The sequence below is a fragment of the Bombus vosnesenskii genome, unplaced genomic scaffold, assembly GCF_011952255.1.
Source record: "Bombus vosnesenskii isolate JDL3184/JDL3185 unplaced genomic scaffold, Bvos_JDL3184-5_v1.1 scf7180000013352, whole genome shotgun sequence".
In the NCBI taxonomy this organism is placed as follows: Eukaryota; Metazoa; Arthropoda; class Insecta; order Hymenoptera; family Apidae; genus Bombus; species Bombus vosnesenskii.
Window position 1 is genome coordinate 2,843,667 of NW_022882988.1, and position 16,297 is coordinate 2,859,963.

The 16,297-nt window shown below is 45.5% G+C and overlaps 2 protein-coding genes across 6 annotated transcripts; one reads left to right on the forward strand and one right to left on the reverse strand.

The window, feature by feature from the left end:
- Positions 1–1,442: 1,442 nt before the first annotated feature.
- Positions 1,443–7,874, reverse strand: LOC117236840. The gene is made up of 2 exons (XM_033500164.1): positions 7,623–7,874; positions 1,443–2,013 (listed from the first exon to the last, which is right to left on the reverse strand). The coding sequence occupies exons 1-2, from the start codon at positions 7,644–7,646 to the stop codon at positions 1,546–1,548; spliced, it is 492 nt and encodes a 163-aa protein (XP_033356055.1). The 5' UTR covers positions 7,647–7,874; the 3' UTR covers positions 1,443–1,545.
- Positions 6,031–15,016, forward strand: LOC117236839 (proton channel OtopLc-like). Of its 5 annotated transcripts, XM_033500161.1 has the most exons (12): positions 9,233–9,613; positions 10,450–10,753; positions 10,870–10,942; positions 11,037–11,195; positions 11,624–11,844; positions 11,916–12,085; positions 12,169–12,327; positions 12,671–12,937; positions 13,566–13,816; positions 13,930–14,063; positions 14,280–14,512; positions 14,597–15,016. In XM_033500161.1, exons 3-12 carry the CDS (start codon positions 10,911–10,913, stop codon positions 14,885–14,887), a joined length of 1,917 nt encoding a protein of 638 aa, XP_033356052.1. In that variant the 5' UTR covers positions 9,233–9,613; positions 10,450–10,753; positions 10,870–10,910; the 3' UTR covers positions 14,888–15,016. The 5 variants fall into 5 exon arrangements, with proteins under 5 accessions (XP_033356054.1, XP_033356052.1, XP_033356050.1 ...); XM_033500163.1 differs by lacking the exons at positions 9,233–9,613; positions 10,450–10,753 and adding an exon at positions 6,031–6,448; XM_033500159.1 differs by lacking the exon at positions 10,450–10,753.
- Positions 15,017–16,297: the final 1,281 nt, after the last annotated feature.

Sequence of the window (16,297 nt, forward strand, 5' to 3'; positions counted from 1 at the left end):
CCGATCGGACGGCTTTCCGGGCGAATATTCAACGTAGCCGGGCACACACGGAAATTTAGTCGCTTAATGTAAAAATGGAAAAAGGCCGAAAGAAAGGAAGAGAAAAAAAAAGAAGGAGGAGAGAAGGAAAGTAAAACGGAGGGTCGTTTGCTTTTCCCTTTCTCCCCCACTCCTTCTCTCCGTTTTCTCCTCCTTTCGTTCGTTATTTTCTTTTTTCGTTCTGTTTTTTATTTCACCTTCCGCGTTCGATCTCTGTCTCTCGCGCTCTTTCTCCTCGTCCATTCCATAAAAGTCTAGCCCCAACCGGTCTTCCATCGATGGTCCCCTCTCTCCTTCTCACCTCGTCTCATCTCTCTTTTCCTCTGCCGATATTTCCTCGTCTACTAATAGAAAGCCCGTCAATTGCGCTTTTCACAAAGCTCTTTTTCCGCTGCTTTGCGAGCATCAGCTCTTTCTATGGGGAAAGAGCAGAAACGCATCTCGGCGCATGCACGCCTACGCCTACCTATACGTACATGCACATGCAGGCATCGTATCTCGCATGCACCTGCACGGTTCTGCGTCAACGGCTGCTACCGTATAATACACGCACGCACACACGCAGACGCGCGTGTACTCTCCTCTCATGCACGCGTCTCGCCCTATGTCTTCGTACGTGTATGTACGTGGTCGAGCAGCTTGCGACACAAACACCGACTTTACCGCTTTGGCTGTCTTTGTACCCTCCTCTGAATAGTGTCTTTCAGGCAAGTAACATCGTAATTTCATTAGGTTCCTGTCGCTCTCCACCCTGACACGCCATGTCTCTCTGTACCCGCCTCTTTCTCTCAAGCCCTCGTGCATTATTCACATTGGTCCATCGTTTATTTTCTGGTAACGATACTAAAATACATCGTAAGAATTTACCAACAGGCTGAAAGTGTTGTTCCGTAAAATGTACGATTCTTTTAAGCGATTAGCAGATTACTTTGCCTCACACAGTAAAATTCCATTCATTGGAATGAATCTTTGATTAGTACACGATTAAACGAATCCCTGTTGTTTGATTTCGTTTATTTGCGATTCTGAACTGCTATCGTGTGAATCAACATAGATCATGAAACATCGTAAATGATGGTGGAGAATTAGTGAAATCTTATTGCACGAACATGAGATACATTACTGAATGAACATTTTTAATCGCTTCTTCAAATCATCTACTAATTTCGTTACCAATTCAGTGTTAATAGCAAAGACATAGTAATGATCTTTATTTCGATAGATGTTCCATTACAGAATATTCCAAAGTAACTGAGGTAAATTCTTCGACTCGGTGGAAGCGATTCAAAATCCTTTACCTATTTATCGTCCAATTTAGATTCCGATAAATAGGCTTCTACTGTACCGTGTATTTGAAGCTAGAAAAATAAAACTTGGCCCTTTCGTTCGTTTAATACATCGAAATGATACAATCCGCTGATATATTCTTTCCGGTAGAGTACGATAATCGAGCAACTCCAAATATCAGTGTTTCGGCCGCGCCTCTCCACACCTTCGAAGCAACGCCTAATAATCGATAGATCGGCGCGCATCGAGTATGCTTATTAACCATATTCGGTAGACGATTAATAGTCGCAGGAATATACAACGAGGCCGGCAGATTATAATTTTGTTGCACACACCCGGCGTAATACCGTGCAAGCCGATTAAACGGCAGCTGTATTTAACGATCGGTCCGTTAGCGTGCGAGTGCAGCAATTTTGCTTGAGCATTAATGCGATGTAAATGAACTTGGTAACAATTACGCGTATAGCGCTGTGGAACGTTTCCACGAGCACACTCGAACGTTTCCTCGTCGAAGCGCGAGACCTTTCTTCGTCCTGGTGAACGCGAGAGAAGCAAACGTCCGGAAGAAACATCCGTGGAAGGAGCACGAAGAATGAAAAACTGGAGACATGGATGCAAACGTCTGGGTTTCGTGGCAGGCGAGCCGTTCTTTACGACTTGGTTCGTTGTCAACGAAACCTGCACGATCTGCAACCGAATCGACGGTACGTCAACGACGTTGATCAACGTTTTCCATTCGTTGTATAAATATCGTGTTCGAAACGGCGACAAGCGAAACTGCACGGGAACAACGTCCACATATACTGGACGGAGTGGCTCGGTAGAGGCGGTAAAGGAGGGTGCGAGAAACGAGCGAGTGAAAAATGGCGCAAAAAATAACGGTAACGCGGTTTCGCTCCGCCCCCATGCTGTCAGACGCGAAAAAGGAAAAATCTCGAAACGGAGGAAAAATGACGCGAGAGCGGAGTGTGGCCGCGCGGTGATTAATATGCGTCTGTACCCGATGGAGAAAAGAGGGTTGCTGAGTATAACGATGGCCGGTCGTCGGGACGTTCTATGGTTAATCTTAATGAACAGAGGGAAGATTAAAAATGCGATGAATCAGTGAATTTATCCGCGAATCAGGTAAATTCAGAGAAATCTTGCAAAGTGTGTTCGTTAAACGGGTTACTATGTATTTCGTTGGTTTAGTTTCGCGTAACGTTCATTTCATTGGATGGAGGGTAGGGGAGGCGAGTAAAACGGAAAGACGCGAAGGAGTTAGCGTGACTAGTAATCGCTCGGAGGGCTCGAAAGATTCTAATCGTTAACGATCACACGGTACTTTGGCTACATACGCTCGAGCAATGAAAGGCTAGACGAGGCTAGACGAAGCGGGCTTCGCAGGAAAGGAAGAACGGAAGACACTCGAGGTCTACTTAGGGGTTTACTTAACTCGAGATTAACTCAGAGTTAATTCACTTAGAAGGAGTTGGCCCCGACACCGCTTCGGGCTGCTATTAGGTATTACACTTGCATCAGTATTACCAGTTTACCAGAGTCACGTTGTCGGAGCATGTGGCAATCTCTTTCTCGCTCTCGAGTCAAGAACCACTTAAACTTCGATCTTACGTTACCTTCGTGTTCTACCTTGACTTCGTCCCTTTCTATCATCTCCTTTCCTCCTTCCCTTGGTGTCTTTAATCTAACAAATTCTGCAACGCGTATCCAATAAAAATCTGTAGAAACGATTTCCTCATAGATGCTACGTCGCCCTTAAAGCTACCCTCGTCGAAACATCTTTGTCAATGATACAAATAAATGTACGATATTTTCGGGCTGATCACACGTCGCAGACAGTTATTCGGCGAAGTTATTATCCGTTTAACGACGTTATCGTTGACCGTCGCTACACAATTCGCCAGTATTTACACACACGTACGCATCCATCTGGTTATACGTGACAACGAGTACGAATTCCATCGATGCCACGCGGCGAACGAGGTCGAACCAATCGGAAATGTGTCGCGTATTGGCCATTAACGCGACAGATCGAACGAGCACTCTTCTCTTAGCCACTGGGCCAGTCATTTGGGCATCGAAGGTCGAAACGGGTCGCTATGACGGTCGTCGCTCGCTACATATTGGAAATCACACCGCGCATAGCATAATAACAAGCGAACTCGCGATTCTCTATCACCTGCGAATGGCTGGACGCGTGTCGTGGTACATGCACCAACACAGTTCCCGCCGATGCCAGATGACACGTGTGCGTACGTGCTGTCCCATACACTCCAGATAAATTCCACGCGAACCATCGTCGTTCAATATAATCTGTTCGTCCCTCTCTTTCATTCGGCATTTCTATATAAATCACTACGCTGAATAGCGATACAGAAGGGTGGTCGAACAGGCGCGATCCGTATCGCGCGCGTGAGAATCATTTAAACGCCACATACTGTATCCGTCAACCGAGTCGCGACACGAGGGTTTGCCGGGATAGAGAATTTTTCGGCTGGCCGTTTTTGTGTGTCACCAGACGCGGCAACGTTACGTTACGTTATTTACGACAAACGCCAAAAGCATTATCGAAAATTTCCCCAGTCGCGTCGTATTTATTTTTAAACCTCTACTGGTCGATTTCGCCGCTGTATAAGTTCGTGCGTGCGAGTTTTTCAATTTCGCGTATATGTATTTTATCCGGTCTTTCGGGTTTTTTTTTCTGACCCATTTCGACTCTGACACCCTCGCAACCCGACCGTTATCAAAACGCAAATTTGTAGCGCGAACGTCGACCAGTCGTTCGCGTGAAATCGACCCTCAGTCGTTGCGAAAATCATTTTGATGCCGACACGCCGATCAAATAGAATGCTGTGAACGACGCTTGAAAAAAATGTTGAAAAAATAAAATTATATTCCTCCACGTGAATGACCTTGTAAATAACTGGCTCTATAAAAAAAAAAAAAAAAAAAAAATGGAAAGCAGAGCGAACGATTAATTTCATCAAAATGAAAGAGTAGAGAATTTCAGATATATGCATATATGTATATATAGAACGATGGACGTAACGCGTTCGACTAATAAGTTTCGATTATACGACGTCAATCGGTACTGGTCTACGTGTACGCGTTCATCCCCTTCCTATTGAAGCTGTTCTGCTTGGCACAATACCTGGGCACGCCATGGCGAGCCTATTACTTCGTCAGACCATTTCTGTTGTTCGAGTACTCGGTGCCTCCCAGCTTTTCCTTTTCTTTTTAACATCCTCATCCTCATCAGCCTCCCCTCGACGTCAGACGTCCTACTTCCCTTCTCTTGCTCCGCCTGTGCACTATATTTCGCATTACCAGGGGTCATCCTACCCTTCGCGTTGTACATATTCAACCAAGAATCGATTTTCGACCTGTCGCCAATGCGTGCGTGCATCTTCAACCTTTGGAAACCTCGCGAATTTTGTGCCATCTTTTCCTCGCACTGGCCACTCTCTTCTCTTCGACACTTTTTATTTGACGATGACTGAAAGAAAACGAAAATTATCAATGTAATTCGTTTCTTCGTGTTTTCATTTCTGTGTCGGATTGCTCGTACAATTAGTCGGTGAATTATTGCATTGATATGAATTCGCGAGGCTCGTGACGGTTCCCTCTTCTAAACAGTTGCCAACTGATAGATCTCTAATTCTATAAACCTATAATTCGGGGTAAAATTTCACGAAGCTTGGCGCAGTGACGCAAAACTGGGAACGCGGCAACGTCGAGTCAGAAAGGAAAGTTGATATCAAATCATAAATACAGACACGATCCCCCGGATGCCACTCAAATTCCATTTTCACCGCCTTCAACCGCCGTTCCCCGAGGCTACGTGTTCCGGACTTGTCGCAAGTATACGAGCCAGTGATCGAACTGTCCGAGCGAATCAGTGTGCCGCCCGATACGTGCATACCTCTTCTCCTACTCTCTCTCTCTCTCTCTCTCGCCGATCTCCCGTTTTCTCTCTCTCTCATACACACATACACACACACGTATGCCAACAGAAGGCAATGACAGCTCTCATGACAACCACGTGACATTTGCGGGTATTCCACTGGGCATCCAATTATCATTCGCCACGTACAATAAAAGACCGTCGTTCCCTTTCGTAAATTTAGATACATAAGAAAGTAAATGAGAGGATTGCGAAGATTTCCACGAGTCATTTTCTCTTCCAAGGAGAAGAGGAAACAAGAGAAATTCAACGATTTCCATTTCTTTTTCTTCTATGATTTTCGAAGAACAGAAGGGCAGAACTGTTCCATTTCAGCTTGTTATAAGTAACTCGAATAGTCGTTATGCAATCAATTATCAATGTAATGCGACGCTGCTAATTACGATATCCAGTCGTTTAGCTTGCGTAATGATAATTTCACTGTCGCCCAACCGTTTAATTGCACCCTTTAGATAATCGTGGACTATCGATTTTACAGTCGTTTAAAGATTCAAATGATATTTCACTATTAGCTTCTTAAAAACTTTATCATTATTTTTTCATAGAAAGAAAACCATCCAGTCGAACGTTCAACACGAAACGATCATTTGTTTCGAAACAAAATATCAAATCAAACAAACATCAGGAAACTCTAATTAATCGCTCTATTTAAAAGAAAAGCACTTTGTCTTCCGAGGCCAGACGCGAAAATTTCCTATTCGGTGTAAACCGAACTTTGTTTAGCGTTCGCGATGGCGGTTCGTTCTCCCATACTTGATACGTTTTCTACACACATCGAGCCCACTGCCTGAAACGTCCCTCCCCTGTGAAGCGACACCGCTGAAAACCACTCCTGATCATTCGCGCGTACTACATTATTTTTACCTTCGCAACTAGAGCGGCGAAACACGCAGGCGTTATCAAACACGGCTTTGTCTAACTTTAATTGAAAATATTGGAATAAATCTTCCAATAGACATTGTCGAGCGAACCAGTGGCTGTACAGGCACAGTGCGCCAAGAGATAGGGGTGAGACAGAGGCTACGGGGTTGGAGGGTTGAAAACAGGGCGACAGAGCAAGGATGGGACGCGGGGCGGACGAAAGCGGGGTTGGAACGAGTAACTGGATGGCCGATGAGTGGAACAGGGACACGAACGTCAACGAGCGGGCCAGAAGAGGTAAATAGCCATTTGCGGTCGAGCTTATAGCGAAGGTTCGCTGTTCAAAAATGGCTACCGCCTTGTCGCAGTCACCGGACCGTTTTGGCAATTCGAATCAATCTCGCGCCTATTTCCCTTCCCACCAAACCAGCAGCGGCAGGGACACCTTTATTTCGTAGCCGTTGAAACAGTTTATGCCGTATCAGCGTTTCCGTCGGTGCGGCAAATGGAGTTCACCTGTGACCGTGCTCTTTCTCTTTGCCATTCTGGTCGCGTGTGTTCGACCGTGCACGCGGTTGCACAAAGTAACAGGTTATTATCGTTAGTCTCGACCGTTTCGTGTTTCACTTAGCGGTTTTCGGAAAGAGGCTTCATCCTCGACTGAAAACTATTCGTTTCGAGAATTAGGAACTTCCAGGAACACGCTGGTTGCTCACATATTTAGCGAAAATACGCGAATGCACGTACAATTTGCAGAGTTAATTAAACAAAGAAAATGAAGCGGAGGAAAAAATACGGTGTAGTTTCGAGTGTGAAAACGTTGGCAAGTGACTAGCCGAAAAATGGCGGATCAGGCTGGCTAGGGTTGAACCGTCTCCAGGCTTCGACGGGCCTCGTTCGGAACCCCGGTAATGACGATAACGAATCGACGTAATGGCGGTAGGCAGCCGATCGTCGACTGCTGGCGACAACGCCGCCGCTTTGGAATTTGGAGCGTGGCAGAGCTACATAGGTAGGCACGAGCAACGACGATTATCGGAGTCGATCATTCAATTTTGCGCTGCAAATTGTCCGCGCCGGAAACTCATATCCGGGCACTTCCGGTTCTCCCTGGTTCCGCCCCCGGGAAGAGGAATCTGGCGAAAGGGCGGCCTCGCTGAATGGCCCGGTTCAAGAGCGAGCTAGGGACCTGAACAACGTTGACAGACTGAAAGAGAGAGAGAGAGAGAGAAAGAGAGAGAGAAAGAAACGAGACGGAGAGAGAGCTCTCTTCTGGGGAGAAAGAGAGAAGTAGAGGAAAAGGAAAGGGTGGGAAAGAGAGAAAGAGAGGCCAGGGACAGACAGGAGAGAATTGAGGAACGGAGAGGTCGCAGGTTGGATAGACAGCAACAAGCACGATTTCGATTGATTGCTCGTCGTCCTACTAGGGCTTCTCGCGTCATTACCGATCCTGCTGAGAATGGAGCCTCACCTGTGCACTATCCTGATCCTCCATTCTATTGTTGCTGTTATAATCCTTTGTCGAATGTTATTCGTTTCTCCTTTATGTAGAGGTGTTTACATTCGATAGACTACCATGTAGAAATTGCGTTTTGTTCTATCAATAGTCGGATATTCGATGCTTTTGTCGTTATTGTATTTGTTTATCGAATGTCGCTAGCTTGTACATATCCATGTACTTGCTATACGTAGGTATTTATATTTGATAAAATAATCTGTACACGATTGTCCTATCGGGAAGCAGGCGATGTTCTATGTAAAATTAGCGACGAAAAATTACAACGAATTCGTCGTTCATTGGTTTCCTTGATTTTCGTGGTTTTTCTAACATCGAGCGTGTCTAATTTCGATTCGCGCTTTTTCTAATTCGAACGAAGGCAGGTTTCCGAATTCTCGTCCCCCAGAGTACTGATAAAATTTGATTATTAAACTGGAAGCGCATCTAATCCGCGCATTACTATTCATCGCCACAGCGCCGTCAAACTGGCGAATCTAGCGAAATTATTCTCGTCAATCTGTACTCTATTGGGAGGCGAATTGGCGTGTGCGCTGCTTTGCGGTCTCTTTGATCCATTCTCTTTCCTCTTTTCTTCTCGGTTCTTTTTCCGTGCAATTTCATCACGGAAAGCGACGGAAACCAGGAAATAGCTATCACGTTTACGTTTTTGCCCGAGGTCGCGAATAATCATAAAATCTTTTCTCATATCCGATTGTCGGGTGAAAAAAAATTATTAGCCGATTAACCGCGGCGAGCATAGGGCAAAAGTGACAAGGACAACGGCGAGCCGATGCAAATCGGGATTTGTCGAATCGATCGTCGTTCGCATCGAAGCGGTGATTAGGCCACAGATACTAACTATTATCGGCTGCGCCTACAATTAGTGTCTTTTAGCAGGCACGGTCTAAATTTTCGAACTGTTTCGGCAAACACATCGTGGCGTTCCGCGTGGATGATGATACTGGCTTCATTAACAGTTTATACTCCACTTAACCGGCTCGTTTGTGCGGATTACGCTCGAGAAGATCGCCCTATAAACTCTGCCGGATCGCGAGCAGAAGTCTCGTAAAATTATGCAGAATTCGGCTGGGTCCCACTTATGAGAACGTATCGGCGAGCCGACGTCCGCCTCCATACGGATTACATGTTTTCCTATTAACGCAAATTCCATCGATACACTCGTTTCGATACAGATACAGCGGCGATTCTCGATTCGATGCGCACTCGCGATAATCTCGCGATCGTTCTTCCCAGAGTGGATCCGGTGAACGGTCACCGATGTATGAAAATTTACACGGTCCGAGCGGCTCGTCGAACGAGCGCGATTTCTTGCTTCGATTATTCCTAAAACTGCGTCGCAGAAATTGAATTCTCAGGTAATCAAGCAATACAAATGCAAATACCAGCTCGAACGGCCGCGTTATCACCGCTTCGAAATATTCCGCATAAATAAACAATCGACGGCTACGAGTTACATTCATTTACAATATCGATCGACCAACGTGTTGCCGTTAAACCGGGCGTCGTTGATCAATCAACGATCTTGACGCGCGTTCGATCGTCGAACTACACCGCAGTGTTTTTTCCCTGATATTCAGAATGCCAGGTTCCGACGATTCTCGCGATCTCTCGCTAATTTCGCCACGACACCAATTGTTTGTCGCGAGTTCTACGTCGAAGCGGACGCGGACGCGGTTCTCGGGTCAGAATCACGCGAGTCGCGGTCCAATTCGTCACTGTTCGCGTCGACGTGTTTCGGGGTTGATCGGTGTCGAACGATCGTTGGACGATTCGTGCGATTCGTAACCGTGAACAAATAGCCAATTATTCTTTTCCAAGTCATTACATCGTTCTGCGAGATTTACTGTTCCGTTTCATTCGTGCATCGTTCGCCTCGATTCGCCAATCAAAGCGACAGTTTGTAACGCTTCGCAACGGTGTCAGTTGATTTGTCAACGTTAGAGGTAATAACCCGTGCTATTGTATTATGCGTTGCATTTCCACCGTCCGTCCCCTGTTAACGTAACGAATTCCGTTCGAAAAACAGAGACATCGCGTATTAAACGCCTAGAATTTTCTACAATAAATTCGAGTGACCTTTCGCTCGTTGTATTAAACGTTATATATATATATGTTATTATATATATGTATATATATATATATATATATATATATATATATATATTGCGGAAAGTTAATTACGGCCGCGAAACTAGTCGACAGTCTACAAAAGACACTCGCCGTTAGAAATTTCGTGACGAGAACGTAACGAGGCATCGTCGACGGACGCATGAAAGCGCTTACCTTCCGCAAAGGCGTGCTCGAAGTGGCTTTTGTGCGATTCACGGCGCGCGTCACAAGAATAGTTGCCAGTATGCGTAACACCAATGGCATTACCACGCCTAGCCTCGGTTTCTCGCGAAGCGTTTGAAACGAGTGACGCGCCGATAGCGTCACACAGTTCACCAGGATTCGTTTAACGCGATTCAAACGAAAGTTGGCAAAGTTGGTCTGGTTACACGACAGCGGCAGTGTCAGTGTTGTACGGCGGGCACAAAGTCGGAAATCGCCTTCAATAAAGTGCAACTTTCGCGAGTTCGCCTCGTCGTCGTCGACTCGTCGCCGGAGTTTCGCGTTCTAAACGAGCGAAAACAACGAACAAGTTCGTCGGCTGGAGTTCTTCTCCGAAAAATTAGTCGCCAACGGAATCAGTCTCGTTGGACGAGTCGCTGGGATTTAGAGAAGGAGACGGTAACGAGAAGAAGGACGATGCGTTCCGGTAATTGGAACAATTTTTCAGGTGTGACGGTGCTGCTCTGTCACGATCGAAACGAAGAATCGCTTTTGTCGCGGCCGTTTAAACGCGACGAGGCGACCGACGAAGAAAGAAAGTTGGCCAGCCTACTAAAAATTCAAAACGCGGGCGAATTTCCTTGGGAATAAATTTCCAAGTTTCCTTCGCGAGAATAGCCGAGCAAATACGGCGTCGCGAGCTTATCCAACCCTGGAAGGAGCTAGAAAGTTTGACGCATTGCCGGTGAATAAACCGAAACGATTGTTACGCAACGTTTGCGTAAAGAAAGGGGGAAAGAACTTTTTTAACCGTACGTCGTGTGTTACGTGAATTCTATAATAGCCAAATAATAAAAGAAGGAAAAAAAATGAACCGCGAGAGATTAGTTGATTTTCTTTAACGTTTCAAAGCTACCGTTTCTTTCAGCTCGTGTTATTCATCCATATCGAGGACAACGACGATAGACTATGAATAATAGTCAATCCAATATAACGACGACGTGAGTAACTGATAACAATGTACATCGCGCTATAAAACGATATAGCATCCTGATCGAAACTACATTTTCAAATAACTATACCTTGTGAAAAAAGTTGCGAGTTGAAAACTCGCGATGCGCCGACAGCGATAACCCTATCGTCAGAGGCTGATGGAAAAGAGTACGTGTTTTCGCCTCGAGGAAGAACGTCGCATCCACGGGGACAAAACATGTCCTTGACTGCCGTTATAAACCATCGACGAGGTCTTCTCGGGTAATACCAATTTCTCGTTTTCTAATTTTCTTTCGAGATATTATTCGATCATACATGCGTACGTACATACACGCGATTGATATATCATATCATCGACGACATTAATAACATATCGAAACCAAAATACTATGGGGTCTTGCATGATCAACGCGATATACAAGAGCGCAGAAAGCGTATAATTTTACGATCATTGAATTCAGTTTTCCAATGAAACATTTTCAACGTGACGGTCCACTGATTCGTTTGAATTTATTTCGCTGAGTGTATTGACGCGAAATCGACCGGTTCACTACGGTTAAATACCTGCCAGGTTCTTCGCAAATGCTCACTGAAATAGCGTTCTATATGTTTTAATCGTCACGAAACGATCTCTGTCTCGAATCCAATGAACGTCAAACGCGAAACGCGAACTGATTCCCTTCCGATAGAGCGTTGATTTCAGGGTTAGGCAGTAACATGTCGCTACCCTCCTGCATCCCTCAGGATCAGGAATTTGTAACGGGACACACGACAGGATGTAAAATACCGTTGTTAAACAATCGGAATCATCCGGAGAGGAACGATCACGAAAGGCAACGACCCAATTTCCTACCACTGTCACCTGTCAACACGGCTTACGTGTCTGTAAACGCTTTGGAACCAGCGAAGGGTGAGCGCGTTTTTATTTACGAAAGTGCACACTCAAAGCAATTAAGGGATGTTGAACATTTCGTTCGATAGTCAAGCAACAGATGATCGAGCAACGACCAAAATTGACAGAGAAAAGAAAGTGTCACGCGGAAATGGTGTCCATTATGAGTACTCTCTACGCGAATTTGTTGATCGTAGTTGGACTCGCTGTACCTATCACTGCTAACGTGACGGAAAGAGTTCCAGCATCGTTGAATCAGGTGCTAAGTTTTCTTATAAATATTCTTTAACGTCGTTAGAAAGCATATCATCTCGAGAAGTACGCTATAATGAATCTGTTTAGGGTTTCTACTTGTATTTATACGTAGTCAGCGTCACGTTCGTGATCTCTTTGTACGTAATGGTATGGAGGGACAAAGCCGAGAAGAATATGGCGCGGAGAAACGAGAAGGAAGAGGCGTTAAAATTCGACGAGAAGGGCGATCGCGTGAACGCGTGTCAGGTAAATTTGCGCTTCGAAAATATTTAATCGCCTCCGAAATGAACTTGGAATCACGTCCAACGTTGCCGTTACCTTTTGCACCCGCGAATGTTTGTCTTTGTCAAAGTGTCAGAAACGATCAGAGACAATCCCTTTCGCGTGTCTCGGCCTGTGCAACTGTTCGCTAACTGACAGGCCAATCATTCGTTACACCGACCCGGCCATTGAATAATTTGTACGAAAACATTTCTCATCGAGCGTGTGAATTCGCGAACAGTCCGGTACATTCTGATTAACGAGTCGCATTCAACCGCGTAACACACGTACAATACACAGATGTAAAAAAAAATCCTTCTTCCCTTAGACGCAACAGTACGGCAGCTTTTGTCTGAGACTCGGCGCAGTGGGATTTGGCGCTGGCTCGTTGGTATTTACGGGATTGCAAATTGGGGCGGAAATAGCTTCCGGTCCGTTCAGGGCGATTACACCGGGTGCCAGGCTGCTGCTAGTTACGGCCCAGATGCACTTTATATTTCTCAACAGTAAAAGTCTCAACTTGGCCAAGCACGCCGCTCTCGCCAAGTTAGGCCTGATGCACATGATCGCGACTAATCTCTGCGAATGGTTGCAGGTACGTGGACCGATGAATAAAATAGAAACATTTGTCATCACGAGAAGCAAGATGTTTGAACAACCCGATACATTACACACTCATCGTGTTTATTCGAAACGCGATTCAAAAGCGAAACATCGTTGCATCAACTACATAGTAGAATGATTCGAGTCAATTTGCCAGTGATCATCGCGTCATGTTCGACAACATTCGAAAACGTTTCAATGATAACCAACTCGAATAAAGGGGAAAGAACATACCAGCTACAGAAATGATATCACTTCGAACGTCAGCCAGCATTTCGATGACCATTAGCATGAACGAGCGGTTAGTGTCGATTAAACGTATTTACCATTTATCGAAGCCGAATTCGCTGTTTATTTCTGTATTCGTAGAAACGCGCGCTACCGGTTTTAACCAACACTAGGTCTCATTTTCACGTGGAAATGGAAATAGTCGCGTATCAACGACCGGGTACAGTTACAACGCGTGGCTTTTGATCTTTGCGTTATGAAAAAGCGCGAGAGCGAGCAACGCGATTCCGTCGCGCAGCCGATGTTTTCACCGTTGTGTTTCCGTCACGTCGATACGCGTGCGTCAACGTGAATTTTTCACGAGTCCTCAGGCATTCCGTTTGTTTGCCAAGGCGTTGGTCGAGGAAACGCAACACGAGATCGATCAGCTGGGCTACACGCACGACGACGATGACGGTATCCTCAAGTCGCTTCTGAGAGACGCCAGCCCGTTCCTTTTCCCGTGCACAATTGAATTCAGTTTAATTTGCGCGGTGATACTGTTCGAGATGTGGAAGAGGGTGGACGAGAAGATCGATGCTAAAAGCGAGATCCCGACGAGATCTTCGTATCACCTTAGCATAGATTGCAGCAGCTCTCACAAGTCAGCCTGGAAATTTAATTAGTCCGATAGAATTCCCCGTTAATTTGTTAATGCGATATCGTTGAGATTTCAAGATTGTTTCGTTCCGACGTTTCCTTCTCGACGTTTTTCAGAGGTCTCTTTGGCGGAATTCTAGTCGTTGCCGCGACGATATTGAGCTTGATCATGTTCTTCGTGCTGAAGGAGGCCAAGATGAAGATCGCGATCGTTCAGGTTACCTCGTTGGACGCGACTATACTTATGTTAGGTAAGTGGCGATATTTTATGGAATTATCGTATCGTATCGTATGTCGCTATTTTGAAATTTACAGTTAACGGAGATCAATGATCCGCTTTGTCACCAAGATATTTTCGGTATTAAATTTCAGCGAACATCATGCGTTAAAGTCGCTCAAAACATCATAAAATCCCAATATTTTTCTGTTTTATTCTTATAAATCAAAGAAACGATCAACGATCGTAGGTATGATCGCTTCGGTCGCTGGGACATTGAAATTGCAAGCGTTGCAGCAAAAGATTATCAAGCCATCGGACTTGGATACCACCCTGTTGGCGGCAGCTCAAGCTGGGGTCTATCTGCATTGTCTGTTCGGAGTTGTTGGTGATATATTAACAATGGGTCCGACCTGGGTACTATCGCTTATCACAGATTTATTGGCCCTGGTACAGAGCACGAGCCAGACACTGCTTATTAAAGTAAGAAATTGATAGCACGAAGAATAAAATCTTGCGCTATCGACAGGTAGAACAATCGTCTTTCGACTATTCAAAAATTTGTAGAATGCGTGGGGAAGACGTTGCTCCAGAAACGACAAGCCTGGCAAGGAACTGATCACCTTTCTGATAGTCGTGAATATCGCCCTATGGACAGTGAACACACTGGAGAAATCTCGTGCGGGGGTTCGTCCGGATCATTTACGATTCTTCGGTGTATGGGCATGGACCATCATAACGCACGTGTCTATGCCATTGGCTATATTCTACCGGTTTCATTCGGCGATATGCCTGTTCGAAATATGGAAGACGTGTTACAAATGTAGATCCAACAGCGTCGTTCAAACTCCTTACTAAGTTATCCGATTCAAAACGATGACTTTATAGTACGGTTATTTTGATAAAATTGTTACTTTTCATAAAGAGTACATGTAAAACACACAAAGAAATTGCGTTATCCTTCGACGTTCCATAATTACCATTTAACTTGGCAAACACAAAAGAGAAAGAGAAAGAGAGGCAGAGAGACTGAGAGAACAGGAAAAAAGAATGAAGAAAAGAGGACTGGCGATCCTTCGCAAATAACAACGTTACAAGACACAAAAGGCAAACTTGTCCGCAACGTTTACTACCTTGCACGGGAACTTCTAAGCTGGCGCCAAAGACAAAGGCTAAAAGGGCCGTTTCAAAGCCTTCTTCGTTGACTGCGACGATGTTGGCGAGGACGAGGACGAGGACGAGGACGCGACGTGCCATGCTCGACGCAAATCGATAGAGGTGCGTACTTTTATCGGTGTACCACAGAGAAAAGATAGACGGTAACGATGGTGGTGGACGGTCGACAGTTTGATACGGTTTACGGTAAACACATTTCGGTAGCAATCACATCACGAGGCAAGCAAGCCTCGCTGCAGCGAGAAGTAGGTGATGCTTCGGTGGTTGGAGAAAGCGAGCGAGTGGACGGTGAAGAGCTCTTAGCCAACCCTTTGTTGCTCCTGCCACCACTATTGCACCCTCTTCCTTCATCACCCTGCCGGTCCCTCTGCTCTGCCCTCTTTAACTCCTACCCTAAACGTAGTGGAGGCTGTACTCTTGACCAAAGGCTTCTGATTTACTTAGCCTATCGAGTGCTCTCGGACTCGTCCACCAAGAATACCGTGTACGCGTCCCGCCCGTGTACCTTGTGTTCCGAAATTTCGAACTTAATGCTCCACTTACTGCCCGTCTACCTACCGCGTCAAGATTTCGAAGACCTGATTGCGTTCGCCCTCGTATAAATAAATTTTTCAAGTAAAAGATCGGAACATGCTTAATTACCCACGGGGCTGAGGGGTTTCTTTCATCGGAAGAAAGCGTAACTATTAGTCGGAAAACTGAAAGCAATAATTGTTGGGAAGAATTTTGCACAAAAACATGTATGAATCTTGGGCGAAAGGAGAAAGAACAGAGGGTGTTAGTAACAGCCGTCACAATCCTCTAACGCTCGTCGTAGCTTTTGTTTTTTTTACGGATTTAACCAGGATTTACCGTCTCTACGACCGCCTAGCTGCGCGACCTACCACCACCAGCATCGGATACAATCTGCAACGCGCGCATGGAAAACGTTCGGCTTCCAAGGAAACGTGAAATCTTAGATTTGCCCGGCTTTCGTTGGATATCCTGAACTACGTAAAAAATACTCGCACGAATTTTTAGGAATTTTTAGGATCGACAGGTCGGAAGCGGAACGAATGAAATTCGTAGGACAATCTAGCGCCATAGGTCGCA

Excerpts from the sequence above, each read along its gene's own strand:
- LOC117236839 (XM_033500163.1), top strand. The coding sequence starts at position 10,911 with ATGAATAATAGTCAATCCAATATAACGACGAC. Across the intron at positions 10,943-11,036 it reads CAATCCAATATAACGACGAC|TTGCGAGTTGAAAACTCGCG; the intron begins GTGAGTAACTGA and ends TTGTGAAAAAAG. Across the intron at positions 12,086-12,168 it reads TTCCAGCATCGTTGAATCAG|GGTTTCTACTTGTATTTATA; the intron begins GTGCTAAGTTTT and ends GAATCTGTTTAG.
- LOC117236840 (XM_033500164.1), bottom strand. The coding sequence starts at position 7,646 with ATGGAGGATCAGGATAGTGCACAG. Across the intron at positions 2,014-7,622 it reads AGGATCAGGATAGTGCACAG|ATCGTGCAGGTTTCGTTGAC; the intron begins GTGAGGCTCCAT and ends ATTCGGTTGCAG.